Below are 16545 nucleotides of genomic sequence, written 5' to 3'. Positions count from 1 at the left end.
AGAGCCATAGTGCACCCGACAGAGGGAGGCTGCTATTCGAGAAGGGTCTGAGCCCGGAAGAGGGGTATCCAAGGGTGTAAAACCATCATCCACCGACACGTGAATGTAATGGAGGAAAGTATTTGAATACAGGCCTTAGTGCACCCTTCGGGGGTAGGCTGATATTCGAGAGGTGTCTGAGCCCGGAAGAGGGGGACCCAGGGGTGAAGAATCATCCCCTCAAGTGCAATGCGAAAGGGTCTTTTTGTTGGTTATTTTGAACCTATCAGGCCCTCGGATGTAAGAGAGCTAAACACTGAAGGTCCTAATATTGCTAAGGATTGTTTTTGGATCTGAGCCTGGAAAAGGGGGATCCAGGAGTGAAAAGTCACCATCCAAAGTACATTTGGAACAGAACCTTTTGTTTGTTATTTTGACCACATCAGATCCTCAGAGGCAAGAGACCTTTTTTCTCTAGAGACAAGACTTAACCAACGAAGGTCCTAATAGCTGGACCAGAACTGTCGTCTCGTACTGGGAAAGCACGAGAGTGTGCTGTGCTCAGGTATCCCGCCTTGTCCTGTGCTCAAAACGTGGGGAAGGGAGAGCCCAGGCTACCACATCATGACTTATTATTTATGAACGCTTCTTTCATTCTTGTGAACACTATCCCACACTCTTTTTGTATTAGTTGTAAGGATTGGCAATAGGTTTCTCTTAGTATAGCCCTTTTATGTTGACAAGATTCCACTAGGACTGCCTTATTATCATTTGATGGTCGTAGCTTGCTCCCATTTTAGATTTAGGATTAGATTAGGCGTTTTTCAAACCTACCTATACAGTTTAATAAACACCCTTGAACTGTGATCATTTGTGTCTGTCTATTCTTGATACCATGCCTTCCTTGCCTTCCTTACATTATCCGCTAAAGAATCATGCATAGTGACTAAAGCTTTTCAGCGACATTCTTTAACCACAGGTACCCGTCAAGTACTTCAGGCGCCCCCCAGCCTACCACAATACCGTGATTCACTCACCTCTCTTGACTTCCTAAGCCACCCTAAGCACAGGAAAACGTCCTCCTCACCTATGCCCACCAGCACCAATGACCAATGCCACCTAAGATCATGTTTCCCACCTATAATACCTACCCGCTTCATACCCGCCGCTAGCAACCACCTTGGCTTCTCCAAACCTGCTAGCCTATTAATCACTGACCCTACACATGCCATCCTTCCTGGCCCACCTGCTCTATGCCTGCACTGCCCAGCCCAGGGATGCCTGTGATACCCAGACCAGGGATCAAACACAGCCAGACTAAACAAATACCCAATCAACAGCACAGCCCTCACGACCAGTCAGCTGGACCTACTTGTCATCACAGAAACTTGGCTGCATGCAGCCTCATGACCATCCATATCCCTGGCAATCACGCCTAATTAGACTATCTTCCACAAAGATAGGCGGGACAGGAGGGGCGTGGGGGCGTAATCACTAAAGACTCCCTAGGCATTAGAGAATTGAGTATTCAAGACTTCCCTTCAGGAGATCTTTTGTCCATCCGATGGTCACCTACGCACTCTTCTACCTTTAACGTACACATGATCTGCTGACCACGAGGCGCCCTAAAATCTTTTGAGGATGATATTATTTATATCCTCTCTGCGGAAGCTAAGTCAACATCCAGAACCATCCTCCTGGTTGATGTGAATTTAGGCCTTAATGACAATACCAACCACCATGAAGCCCTTGGTTTCAAGCAACATATCACCAGCCCTACCCATAATAAAGGCCGGACCTTAGACTGGTTGGCTGACTTAAATGGCAACATTACTATCTTAACCAAGCCTGCACCTGCCACCCTAACCATAAATGTCAGAAACGTCACATCCGTCAGTATCCTGCCACTGCTGAAGGCTCTTACTGACCACCATGACCCCTCCATAGACCCATCCAAAATGGTAGACACCTACAATCAGTCTCTATTTCATGCTATCGACACTGTGGTTCCCCTGGGGAAACGTAAAGCCAAACCTATTGCCCACCTTAACACATGGTTTATCTGTGACCTTAAAGCCACCCGCTTGAACAAACTGGCAGCTCAAACGTCCTGGAGAAATGACCCAACAGTCTTAAATAAAAATCTATTTTCCACCCTATCTAAAGACTAAAAGTTAGCCATACTCATAGCTAAGAATGCCACACACAAAAGAAAAGAAAAGCAAACTGTTGCACCCATGAACTTTTTGCCATACTCTGAGACCTAGAGTCCCCAGTCGCCCCTATTGATGCCTGCCCTAAAGACGCTATCTTGTGTGCCAACATACAAAATGCATTACTTGACACAAAAACCTCCCTCCAAAAAATGATCACACTAACACTGTGCCATCCCCTCTTGCCACTCGCCACTCAAAAGGCTTTCATGACATCCACCTCTTTGTTTTTAAGCCTGTCTTGGAAATGGAGGAAACACAAATCATCAAATGGCTCAAACCCTCTAGATGCCAAGGTGACATTTGCTCCGCCGCAGTAATCAAAGACTGTCCCAAAGCACTGGCACCATTCATAACATCACCCAATAACTCTTCTTTTGCCTCAAGCTGAGTGCCAACTAACTTAAAAAATGCATGGGTCCTACCTCTACAAAAAAAAGACCCTGGATCCTAACATCCCCACTAATTACCATCCGATCACCACAGTACCGTTCCTCCTCAAAATGTTGGATAAAGCGGCATACCTTTATATTCAGCACCACCTTGAATTTAATGACCTTCTAGGCCTACGTCAATCCGGGTTTCGGCCTGGCTTTGGTACTGAAACCACACTTCCTGACTTAAAGAAGCAAATGGATGAATTCAAGGATGCTGGCAAGCTTGCTTTTCTCTTACTGCTAGACCTCTCTGCTGCCTTTGATTTGGTGGATCACCAAATCCTTTGCCAACACTTGACTTATGCAGCCCACTTCTCTGGCAAAGCTACCGCCTGGATCTCCTCTTTCCTCTCTAACAGATCCATGAGCCTATTCACCCCGATAGCCTCAGCCACTCCTGCCTCTGTCACTTGCAGCGTACCACAAGACTCCTGTGTCTCACAGACATTGTACAACATCTTCACTAAGCCCCTCTTCGACCTCCACGACACCCAGGGTATCACCTACAGAAACTATGCAGATGATTTCCAGATCCTTCTACCTATCACAGGAGACGATCTCACTGACTCCAATTCACTGGGAGCAAACACTCAGAGCAATCTACTGCACTATACAGGCCTGGATGGCCCATCACTCGCTTCCCAGCTCAACAAGCTTGACGCAGCCTACAGATCCTTTACCATATATGAGTCTATCTGGATTCCAACCTTTCTCTAATGAGATAAATTAATGCTTTCTCCTCCTCGGCAGCCTACACCATGAAACGTATTAATGCCTGCAGGTCCTTCCTACCTACGGACAGTTGCACCTCCATCGCCAGCGCGCTTATAGGCTCTAGGCTTGACTATTGCAACTCACTAGTCGCTGGCACTAGTACACGGAACATCAACAAACTACAAATCATACAAATCAATGCTCTAAAAGCTCCCTGAATAACCCAAAAGAAAGATCACCTCTCCGCTGGGAGAAACAAGTGCACTTACTGCCTATTTATCAGCGCATATTGTCCAAGACACTGGCCATCACTCACAAATGTCTCTCAAACATTGCCCCTAGATACTTATCTCTCAAAATCAACAAAGCGCATTCTACCAGACCCAGCCACTCTACTTATATGCAACGCCTCATCATTCCTAAATTTAAATTGCAATGAGCTGGTGGTCTTAGCTTCCCAGTCATTGCGTCTCGGAACTGGAATGCCCTCCCACCAGCATTGAGAATGGAAAACATCTATTGGACCTTCTGTAAGCACCTAAAAACATGGCTCTTCCTTCATGACCTGAAATAACAGTTCTGACAATTGTCAAAGCAAACCCTTTTCCTTTGAACTGCTGATCTACAAGCTTTTTTCCTCCACTCTAGTGTAACATGATCTGTTCCTATATCTTAAGCAAGCCTGTGAGCTTAATCGTGTAACCATCAGTTTTAAATTCTGATTTCCTGTCTGTTTTTTCATCACCCATTACTGTAACCAGTGCCTTGATGCCCACGGGCTTACTGCACTCTACAAATGCCAAAATAAATAAATAAAATAAATACATATATTCATACTATTTTTTCTTACCTTCAGCCCTGGGCCAGATTCCGCTCATTCTCACACCGCCTCCCACGAAGAACCTCTGGCTTAGGTGCTGCGCAAAATAGGAACCGGGAAGCAAGGGACGGTCCTGGTTTCTGCATATGCCCTCAGAAGCTTCAGTGCTCTCATCTACCTGCCCCAGGGCGTCTGAAGTTGTAGGGAGGCCATCATTATGAGGGTGAGCGAGGATGGCTGCTGTTGTAGGCTTGATGCCATTTTTGCAGGAATCCGTACATATAAACGTAGAAAAAAAATGAAATGGGAGATTTCACAACATTTCGGCTGTATGAAAATTACGTGCGGCCGAAAATTTCAACCAAGACCTCCATTTGGTGGCTTTACAGTGAACAATGGCAGTGGGGGCTGCTGGGGTATCCTGTAATGTCAGCAGGTATTGCGGGGGTGTCCTTGCACCCGCCGGAATAAAGTTTTAAAAAAAAGAAAAGAACAGAGCACCCTACTTCACCGGTTCCCATCCAAGTAAAGGGAACTAGCGTCGCAAAGGGATGCAGGACACAGCGGCACACAAGGAGGTTTGCCGCCCACAGCACAGGTAAGTAAGGTGTTGGGCTGGCAAGGGGGTAGTCCGAAATCTCCGCAGGAGAGAAAACTGAAAGCTCTTCGGTTTTTTCTCCTTCGGACATTTCGGATTCGTTCATGTCGCGGTAATCCTTTTTGTAAGGGTCCGCGAGCATGTCTGCTTTTCTAGGCCTTCTGATGCTGCATGCCAAATGTGTGAGGGCAAGTGCCATGTTTATGAGGCTGAGCCGCATGTCTGCTATTGCAGCCAATATCCTGAGTCCCAGCTTTGACGGGGAAGCTTGGGCTTAGTTATCTGCACAAATGAGTATTGGTATAATTGTGAAAGATGTCCAAGACAAAATACTTTGAGGAGCAACAGTAATTGTGCTCCACAGGTACCATTGGGATAGCACCTTCCATGGGTAGGATCACATGGGCGACTCAGGGATATTTGCCAACGATGGGGCTACCAAATCCGGTGTACCTTTGTCAGGTGGCCGGGAGAACTATAATCAGAATGTCTACAGAAATGGAACCAATCGTGTTTGTACCACAGTATGGATCTCATGGCAGCAGGTGTGGGCACAACGTTATAGCTCAGCTCACAGGTTACCCTGCAAAAACAGAAAGGGAATGAATGCATGGACAGCCAGTCGTCAGAATAGTCACACATGTCACTGCCCGCTTCGTGCATCACACGCATGGCATGCTAAATAGACAAGGACTCACTTCTTGTGATCTGATGAGGCAATAAAACATGGTTTCATTTTCTTTCAGACTTAAATCCAAGGACATTGACTGAGAGTAAGGAGAACGCACAGGTAACAACTATCTGTGTATGTGAGTCTGCATACATGTACACTTTGCGCATATATCTTCCTGCACGTGTGTGTGTGCGTGCATTCTGGTGCATACGCCTGATTATGTACGTGTCGATGCATGCACGCTTGTGAAGGTTTGTGGATGCAGGAATGTGCGATACCTGTCCAGTTACCACTCAGTGTTGCTTTCCAAACGTATTGCATTACCAATTAGCGGGCAGGAAAGTGTTTTATTTATGATTTTTAAAACGATTGCTTTCAGATACATAGTGCACAAAGCTGCTGGTTCCTTGGGAGCTGGGAAGGACATGGGGTTTGTCAAGTGCAAGTTAGACTATTTTAACAATATATTTTACAGCTAAGAAATGGGGCTCCTTAGAAACCGTGTTCATTATTGCCTGCTTTTCTTGGTCGATTTTACAGTTTTGCACAGAGCTAAATGTAGACAATCTCCACCTCTAAGACAACACAAAGATGCACAAAAAAAAGCATGAAATACCAATGATAAAATCTGCAGGCTAATGAATAATTAAGCAATAACCCTTGAGGTGGGGGGCATTATCGTTATAATATGGCCCAAGGCCCAACTTACAGGTCTGGGGCAAGCGAGGGCCTTAACAAGGCCCCGAGCCCAGGGGATATAACTTTTATCACCTCTGAATGATTTCCGGGATTACCAATAGCATCTTGTTAAATTCTGAAATAGTGCAGTGACCATTTGTCGACTTAAAGAAAACGCGTAAATAAAAAATTGCCCCCATGGAAGAAAGGAGAAGGGACCTACACAAGAACCCTTTCTCCCTTTCTGTGATGGCCACTGCCAGTTAGGGGAGAAGCGGGCAGTGGGACTAGGAGAGAGAGGAGGGTGGGCGAGGCGGGCACATGCAAGTGAGGTGATGGTGCCAGGATTACAAGGACACTAGGCAGGCACGGGCCAAGCACAGGCCTCTGGAACAGGAGGCAAGAAGGTGGCCCTTCCACTGCTCTGGGGCCTCTGAAGGTGGCAGGAAGGTGCCATTGCGTCCACTCCCAGTGCCAATAAATGGTTAGATAGGAAGAAGTCCGCAGGGTCCGGCTGGGGCATACCATTGTCTGGGGCACCAATAAAAAGTGGCCCAGAGTTGCAAATGACAATTCACTCCTTTTGTGACAGACTGTTTGAATAGTACCTAAGGAGGATATTCATGATAAAATGTGATGCAAATTGAACATTTTAAAGAATACTCATTCAGTTACACTGGTCAAAGCGATTAGCCGTATGGTAAAATGACCTATAAAACTGGCCCACATGGGCCAAAAAAGTGAGCCACTTTGACCAGAAAAACTGGCCCACACTAGCATTTTTCCGTTTTTGGTTCGGACATTGCTCCATAAGCCAGTCCGAGCCTGGAAGTGAGCACGGTATAATACCCTAAGGTTTATGCATCTTTGAAAAGGCAATTTTCCAGGACTTATCTAGACTTCTCAAGTGACCTCTTTAGCAGTGGGGTGGGAGACATATTGTTTGTGGACCGCACTTTTCTTGACAGGCTATAGATGTTTCCAACCAAAGGCCTATAGCTACCTTTGAGCACATAGACCGATGACCTGCCACTTCTCCCTTCTTGTCATTTGTACCATCTGTCCCTTGCATGATTTATGAACTGGGGTTGCTGTTCTATGGAGTTGTGTGTTAAATCGTCAGTCCCTTTTTGGTGTATTGTAGGCAATGAGGGTGGAGGGCCTCTGTGGTTGGAATACAGAGAATGAGAGGGCATGAAATGCATTTCCCCAGAAGCATGTCGCCTTAGTTCAAATGCATGTTTACAGAATTGGTGAAAGGTAATAGCATTAGGTTGCGAAGGCCCTACACATTTTAGTACAATATCAATGTATCGATTTAGAAGCATCCCTATGGAAAGGATTCTGTGCTGAAACATGTTTTATCAGCACGCACGTGGACGCGGCAACCAATCAGGTTGCTCAGAATGTGTGACGAATCTTCCAGTATAAGCTGTATTCATGTTTAATAAGGTATCATAATGGCATGTGGAGATTTTGATATGTTATATATGTGTTTTGTTCTTATATAACTGGGATATGATGTTGTCGTCCAGCTGATGCCCACATGTGTATTTTGTAATGAATCTATTGCATTGTGAAAAGGGAATACGCATACAAATGATTTAGCATAGATTTCCTGGTTGTTTAGATTAATCTATAAGTAAACGTTGCAAATGAGATTCATAAATAATTGCTACATTTATCTCATCTAAAAAAAAGAACCTAATTGTGATTGTTAAATTCCCCTGTTTTCTTTGATTTTTTTTGATGTTTATGAATCTAATCACAATGAGCGTGACTTTTATATAACAGTATGGACTAGAATAATGGCCTTTACAGATACTGAAATCATAGGGGGCGGGGAGTGACGTCCATTCTATGTTATCCTCCACCTTGTATAGACCTAAGCGGGCTGCTGTTTCGCAAAGACATCGCAAATCCTTCAGCCAATAATGGCTCGTTGCAAGTGGATTGATCTTTGCAGAGCCCGCAAAGCATACCGTGGCACAGCGAGTAGAGCGCTCGCTTTGACATCTGTGCAGAGCCTGCTGACGCACTCGCTTTGACATCTGTGCAGAGCCTGCTGACGCACTCGCTTTGACATCTTTGCAGAGCCTGCTGACGCAGGTTCGAATCCTGGCAGAGCCAAACTCATCCTTTCGAGGTCGGTAAATGAGCACCACACACCATGGGTAATAATAAGCAGCGCTCAGATGCCCGAGGGTTCATAGTTCATAGCGCTATATAAGTGTCAAATTGTTATTATTATCTAATCTGATTCCGATGCAGCCTCGCAGATTGATGTTCTCCTAATATCTGAGAGGCTGGCACATTATACAATGAGGTGACCTCTCCTCCCAGGACTTTATCTGATCACTCCCAGTTCTGACCAGTACTATAGAACGGGCACACATTGCTAACAGGGCTGGCAGAGGGTAGATGGGCTGATGGGCCAGGCATGCTAGCAAACAGTAAGATAACAAATGTATATGTAAGGTCATATCTTCAGTATTGGCATCTTTTATAGATTTACACACTGTCAAATATTCACATCTCTACTGCTGGGAAACCCTGGCTCTTTTAAATTGTCAGTTAACATACAAAAAAAAGAATGTCCTTCTGTTTGAGCCTACGCTACAGTATCTTAATGCTCAACTGCCCTTTTAAGGAAACATGCCCAGCCAGCTACCTCTTACACGTTCAATGCTGACTACTGCATTCTAAATCATAGCCTACAACACAATAAAATCCAAAAGATAGCCTGTGTGCGTAAAAGCAGGAGAGCTTCCACAAATCTATACTGGACATACAATCTTACAGGTAAGTAACCTATGAATTAAGCAATAAGCCCCAAGCCGCGGGGCCTTTACCGAGCCAGATAATGCCCCGGGTCCATAGTCACAGAGGCCCCGGGGCATTACTTGACTCAGTAAGGCCCCGCGGCGAGGGGCTTATAGCAATTAGTACCCCGGCCCACAAGACCGGGGTACTAATAGCAATCTTTTTCTGTTAGCGTTTCGGAACAGAAAAAGAAAAGAAAAAGTCAAAAAAATGGCCGCTGGGGAAGGAAAAACATAGTCCGTTTTCCCTTTCCATGGTGGCCAACAGGAGCAGGCACGCTCGGGACAGAAGTGTTCCCAGCACGTTCGCTCTCGAAAATGGAAGAAAAAGAATGTAAGTGGGGTTGGGAGGGCGGGGAGGGGATTGTTTGGGGGGACGGAGGGGGATGGGGATGCTGAAAACACTTACCTGAATCCCGGCGGGCGAGGATGGCAGCCTCCAGCCCTGCGGAGGCTGGGAACGGGGATTACCCTGTTCCGAGTCTCCTCATTGGCTGAGGGGCTGCAACCCCCCCGCCCCCCGGGGAAGTGAAAGAAACAAACGCTTCGAGGGATTCTGTGTGAGGTATGGACCGGGCAAGGCCAATCAGATTGTTTGTAACATTCTGATTGACCCTCGTCGGGTACTAATCTCCAGTATAATACTGTATTCTTTTGGATAGTGATTATTATGCAGCGCTGGAAGCAATACAAACATGCATCAATATATTAAGTGACAATAATGATGGCACGCCCCTAAATGCTCAAAATGTACAACACTATGCACATCCTGGGAGCATCCAACTCTTGTTTTACGCCCCTAAATGCTCACACCAGAAAAAATACAAACCGCTATAACCCGTGGTTGGCTGGGTGGGGGATGGAGGCCTGCTGTGGCTTATGTGTGATAACACGTACACCAAGGCGCCAGGAGGCACATATATTCTCGAACACATATATTGGCAACATTTTTAGAACAAAGGAAGGTTTCTGTGAATGTTAGCAGGGTGGGCCTCTCTCATCAGCGCTTGGGCCTATGGGGATTTCTCCTTCAGGCTCGCGGCCTGTGTCTAACTTACTGAATACTGCATGGCCATGCAGGCCTTATGCTTCGACTATGGCTACTTAATAACTGCAAAAATGGCGTCTGCTTATATATGCACACTATGTCTAAACATTTGAATTGTGTACAATATTATGATCGTGTGGGGACCTTTAGATTGGCCCTCCCCCCTGCACTATTATAGATCTTCCAATGGACTTGACTCACCCTGAAGGGCCTAGGCGGGTGGAATGGGTTCTCTCCCTTCCCAACAATAAGCAACAAATACCTGGTAGGGTTGAAGTCGCCCTCATTGAAACAAATTCCTCAGTGCCGCCTGTCCCACCTGGTTGTCTTCTTGTGCTGACATATCCAGTCATTAATGTTTGCTGAACATATGTACCTTCCTCTACATAACTGCTTTGCAGATTTCTTGGAGTAGAGTGTTTGCAAACACAGAGCAAGGGACTGCCTTGGCACTTGTTGAATGTGCTGTCAACATTTTGAAAGAATTTCGCAAAGTCGATACTCGAATGGAAATGGAAGCTTCACCCCAATTTCTGCACATAACACGAGTTAGTCCTCAGGACAACCTTGTTGCTGAAAAACCTCTTGAATAGAAGATTCCTGCGGTGATAAAGTGCTTCACTCCCACACTCACCTTGATGATGTTAGAGCCAGGACCAAGTACACCTTCCAGAAAACAGATCTCAACTCTCGCGAATGCATCAGTTTGAATGGTGCACTCATCACCTTTCGCAAGACCACATTGAGCTCCCATGCCGTACAGGCTTATAGATCGACGATACTTGCTATGACACAGTAAACTACCAAGTGTCGCCTGGTCTTGATTCTGTACCTGATAATTGCAGCAACATGCACCTTGATGGAGAAAGGCTGCAAAAGATCTTGCCAGACCTAGCAAACACGACAGTATTACAAGTGGTTGGCAAGGAAAAGCATGTGACTCTACAGTAACACACTAGCCACAGAAAGCATTCCACTTCTTACCATGAGAGTCCTGGTAGTCAACGACCTTGCCGCGATATGATGTACATGCACTTTCATCCATAAGAAAAAGTCCAAACTCTAAGTCTTCAAGGGCCATGCTGCCAAACTGAGTGACGGTGGGCCAAACACACTACTTTGCCTTGCTACCTGGACAGCAGATTGCGAAGACATGGCATCGGAGGGTGAGGCTCTAGAAGCAGTTGCGACATATTGGTGCACCATGGTGGCCTGGCCCACATTGGCGCCACCAGGGTAGTCGTGCAAGGTTCACTCCTCATCTTCCTGGTCACTCTCTGAACTAGTGGAATTGGTGGAAAAGCTCTGAGATATTGACCCGACTAGTTAATTGAAAGAGCTTCTCTCAGAGTCTCCGAAGGCCAGAGCCTGTAGGTGAAGTCTCTCCATTGTGTTGTTTTAATAGTTGCAGACACATCCACGCCCTGATGATCTCATGTTTAAGAAACAACTGTAACTGATGGCAGTCTCAACTCAGTCATCTGCAATGACATTACTCTTCCCCACAAGATGAATGGCTAATAAATATCATGTTGGTATAGACACTGCCTCAGGGCTTGGGCCTCCTGCGACATCTGCCATGACCGCGCCTCCCCCTTACTCACCCTCAACTCCAGCACATTGATAAGAAGCTCTGCTTCTTGCTCTGACCACAGAAAGTTCACCTGGTGACATTGATCCAGATTGACCCTCAATTTGACAGCAATGCATCAGTCACCAACTTCACCTGGTACATTCTGTCTTGCAATGGCAAGCTTTTTATCAGATAGGCTCGTTTGACAATCAATCAGTACTGCTTAATTTAGCTGCTCGACACAACCCATGACTTCCCGGCCTCCGTCTAAATGGTGCAATAGATGAGATCTCATTTGCAGTTTGCAAAATGGTATCAGAGCTGTAAAAGAGGATATGTGACTGAGCCCAATTGTGAATGCCCTGACCAACACCTTGCACTTTTGTTGCAAAAGAGTGCAATTGCTTGGAGGGATTTAACCCTGGAATCGATCGGCGTAACTTGCCTTACCTCTGAGTGGAACAAGACTCAGAATAGGAAACCTGTGCAACAGCTTTAAGGTAAACGTTCCATACTGATAAAAAAAAACGTAATCGATACAGCAGAGCCAGGGTTTCCTGCATGCTCCTTCTCTGGTCGGCAAACAAATTAACCAATAAGTTAGTTAAGGATACGAATGCATCTCAACCCTTCTTAAATGAGCAGCCACAGGAGCAAGACAGTTTGTCAAAACAGTTGGTGCCAACCAGACACCCTGCCCCATTGCTTCTTGGTGAACACTTCAATGCGTTTGCTCCACCTGCTTCATCATCTATGCCACGGTCTCCCTTGGCACCCCTTGCCATGCTGGAGTTGTGCACAGAGGTTACTACTGAAACGTTAGCGCATGGTCCACCGCCACAATCTCTAGCTCCCATTTGTCCACCACTATGAACGATCAAGGAGCTACTTCATTAGCTATTCCCCCTACCACTGGACTGCTCCCGATGTGAGGGGCCAGAGTGAAGTCAGGCTCCTTTGCCGGTCTGGGGCCGCACTCCCCTGTGCCCATTTCCTCTTCTGGGGGACTGATGTGAGGAAAAGAACTTTGGACCCACTACAGCTGACAGAGAGGTTGAATGATAAAAGGGCAGACATCTCGGATATGTTGAGACGTGGCCTCGTCCTCTAAGATGTGCCAAACGAAGGTGGGTGCCTGGAAGGTAAGGTCCCTACTAGCCTTGCAGTTTCGTTTCTGCCTTGATTGTAGTCAGTGCATCATCAGTGCTCTTACCAAACCGATTAACTCTGCAAAGTGTCTTCACCCTACAGCAGATTGCCTCATAAGAGTCGAGTGGTCCCGCTTAAGTTCTTGGGAGGGGTTAGAACCCCTTCCTCGTACAAGTGCTTGGATTTCCACTGCTTCTCCTTAGGTAAAAGCTAAAACAGAGCATGCACTTTTCGCCAAAAGCTCCTAATGTAATGGACCAGGATTGCAGCCATGTTCGATGCCATGTCTGCCAGCGAAGAAGACTGTATAACGTTTCTTCCTCACCTAGATTTCTTGCCTTTTTCTCCAGTGGAACTTGGATGTAAAATCATGAGCCTCGACTTTCATCTCACAGAATCAGCCACAAGTGAGTCAGGCCATGGACGATTAAAAAAACACAGTGAAGCTTCACCAGGAGCCATATGCTGTTATCAGGATGGATAAGCACTGGTGGGGTGGGAACATTTGCCCCATTTTTTGGGGACATTTGAATGCAGTATAGAGGTCTTGCGTCCTCTTCCTTCTGGGGACCACGTACATTTAACTTCTGGTGATTGCTCATCCTTGAGAGGGGATCTTGCATGATCCCATTATCACTGGGGGGTGGGCATGCTGGTGGTACACAAGCTGCCTTCTTTGGAGTGGTTGCACCCCCCCATCGCTGCTCATCATCATCAGTATTATCAGCTTCACGCACAGACTCAACATCTTAATACACACGGCGGTGGTGGTGCAATGGAGTGTCCTTCTGCAGCTCCCGAGTGTGGGACTGCCTCTTCACTTAAAGAAATAACACCAATCAATGCTGGAGGAACAATGTCCAGGTGCTGCCCACCAGATCTCTTTGACCAAGACATGGATTTTTCGATTCCCTTGTGAAAACCTCCTCATGGAAGACAGAGATCAACAATGATGCTTCGCCGATTACGAGCACATGCAACGAGACTTTGACCGACAACAGGACATGAATCTGTTACAGATGGACTCCCTTGTCGAGGACTGTCAACAAGTACTTGACGAACGCCGCTGCTGACTACGAACGCCGCTGCTGACTACGAACGCCGCTGCTGACTACGAACGCCGCTGCTGACTACGAACGCCGCTGCTGACTAGTAAACGTAAGGTGCCCTCGGCCCCAACAAATGAATGGAAGTTCCTCTACTAATGTTGGAGACCAAAGAAGATCTCCGGATGGCGATCCTCTCAACTCAGACTGCACAGAAGATGACGGCACTTCCAAATGTGCCAGTACCTTAACTGTGGATCCTTCATTTGACGATGGATTGAGTTGCTGGCTACTTCTTGCTCTTTATCGCCAGCGTTTTGCAGCAAGTCTAGGAGCGCTTGAACCTCCAGGCTTCGGTTTATCATTGCTTATAAGGTATTCCCTCTATCATTGCTTACATGCTTCTTATAAGGCTTTCCCTCTAGTCAGTGCATTTCATGTTTTGCCTCGGCTTCTGGACCAATTATGCCACTAGACTAAGAGTCCTCTAGTCCTCCCAACCCTGCTTTGTCTTAGTAGACAATTGCTGCCACAGTCTGCAGGAAGCCTCCTCATGGGGGGCAATGGTAAATGCAGAAATTCAGGTGGTCCTCCAGACCCATAATTATTCTCAAAATGTTGCTGCACGTTTTGAACGTGAGAGTCACAGCTGTCCAGAAAGTTCTAGAATTACAGTTCATGCTCGGAAGAATAAATAACGCATCCCTCAGAACCCTGGCACAAACTGCCAGTGAGAAAACAAAGGACTTCTTTCTCGAAAACAGTGTTCAGCATCCATGCAGAGATAGCTGAGCAGGAGCTCTCCCCAGGGTTTCCTTCACTCAATGGGCAAACAAGGAATCGGGCAGTTAAATTGTGGGTTTGGAATGCTTGCCGTCAACACTCATCGGGCCACCGTGGGCTTGATGTGCATGTGCTGATAAAATGGCAGGTGGCCATTAAGGTAGGCTAAGATTAAGCAACAGAGAAAACCCTTTTCTATGTTAACGTACAATGCGAACATTTCGGAGGATCCCAACCTGAGAAGTGTTAATATTTATAAGTATGTAAATCTATAAAACATTAAATATTGGCGAGCTCTGGTTTCTTTATGAGAAATTTAGGTTGCTGCAGTCTCATGTAGTCATTTGCAAAACATTAAAATCTTCATGAAGTGAATATGCGTCTGCTAGAAGGAGGGAATCACTGGCCATTTATGATTAAATTGATCGTAAACTTCAAGGGTTATAGCAAGTATTTGACTCTGAGATGCAGACAGGCAACAGGAGTTTAGGTGCTCAGCAAAGTGGAAAGTACAGTTTCTGAGATATAGGTATGCAGTATGTGGAGAGTGAAGGGCTCTAGGTATGCAGTATGTGGGGAGTGGAAGGCTGTACGTATGCAGTTTGGGGAGATGGAAGGTCTGTTGGTATGCAGTTTGGGGGGGAGGGTGGAAGAACTGTTGGTATACAGTAAGGAGAGAGTGAAGGGCTGTAGGTATGCAGTATGGGGAGAGTGAATGGCTGTAAGTATGCAGTTTGTAGAGAGGGAAGGTATGCAGTTTGGGGAGATGGAAGGACTGTTGGTATGCAGTTTGGGGGGATGGAATAACTATTGATATGCAGTAAGGAGAGAGTGAAGGGCTGTAGGTATGCAGTATATGTAGAGTGAAAGGATGTGAGTATGCAGTATGTGGAGAGTGAAAGGCTGTAGGTATGCAGTATGTGGAGAGTGAAAGGCTGTAGGTATGCAGTATGTGGAGAGTGAAGGGATGTAAGTATGCAGTATGTGGAGAGTGAAAGGCTGTAGGTGTACAGTATGTGGAGAGTGAAGGCTGTAGATATGCAGTATGTGAAGAGTGAAAGGCTGTAGGTATGCAGTATGTGAAGAGTGAAAGGCTGTAGGTATGAAAAATGTGAAGAGTGAAAGGATGTAGGTATGCAGTATGTGAAGAGTGAAAGGATGTAAGTATGCAGTATGTGAAGAGTGAAAGGCTGTAGGTATGCAGTATGTGAAGAGTGAAAGGCTGTAGGTATGCAGTATGTGAAGAGTGAAAGGATGTAGGTATGCAGTATGTGAAGAGTGAAAGGATGTAGGTATGCAGTATGTGAAGAGTGAAAGGATGTAAGTATGCAGTATGTGAAGAGTGAAAGGTTGTAGGTATGCTTATGTGGAGAGTGAAAGGCTGTAGGTATGCTGTATGTGGAGCATGAAGGGCTGTCGATGTGCAATATGTGGAGAGTGAAGGCTGAAGGTATGCTTATGTGGAGAGTGAAAGGCTGTAGGTGTGCAGTATGTGGAGAGTGAAGGCTGTAGGTGTGCAGTATGTGGAGAGTGAAGGCTGTAGATATGCAGTATGTGAAGAGTGAAAGGCTGTAGGTATGCAGTATGTGAAGAGTGAAAGGATGTAGGTATGCAGTATGTGAAGAGTGAAAGGATGTAAGTATGCAGTATGTGAAGAGTGAAAGGATGTAGGTATGCAGTATGTGAAGAGTGAAAGGATGTAGGTATGCAGTATGTGAAGAGTGAAAGGATGTAAGTATGCAGTATGTGAAGAGTGAAAGGATGTAGGTATGCAGTATGTGAAGAGTGAAAGGATGTAGGTATGCAGTATGTGAAGAGTGAAAGGATGTAGGTATGCAGTATGTGAAGAGTGAAAGGATGTAAGTATGCAGTATGTGAAGAGTGAAAGGTTGTAGGTATGCTTATGTGGAGAGTGAAAGGCTGTAGGTATGCTGTATGTGGAGAATGAAGGGCTGTCAATGTGCAATATGTGGAGAGTGAAGGCTGTAGGTATGCTTATGTGGAGAGTGAAA

The 16545-nt window shown here is 46.0% G+C and overlaps 1 protein-coding gene across 1 annotated transcript in view; it reads left to right on the top strand.

Annotated features, from left to right (window-relative positions):
- The window catches only part of CD34 (CD34 molecule), a 142669-nt gene that overhangs the window by 84356 nt on the left and 41768 nt on the right, over nt 1-16545 (top strand). The window contains exon 6 of the mRNA XM_069633268.1: nt 5508-5551. Within this exon, the coding sequence (XP_069489369.1) occupies nt 5508-5551 (44 nt within the window). The remainder of the gene's footprint in view (nt 1-5507; nt 5552-16545) is intronic.

Source organism: Ambystoma mexicanum, chromosome 13 (genome assembly GCF_040938575.1).
Source record: "Ambystoma mexicanum isolate Mex_15411 chromosome 13, UKY_AmexF1_1, whole genome shotgun sequence".
NCBI lineage: Eukaryota > Metazoa > Chordata > Amphibia > Caudata > Ambystomatidae > Ambystoma > Ambystoma mexicanum.
The sequence above is the reverse complement of the archived record's forward strand: the minus strand, read 5'-3'. Positions and strand labels throughout refer to the sequence as shown.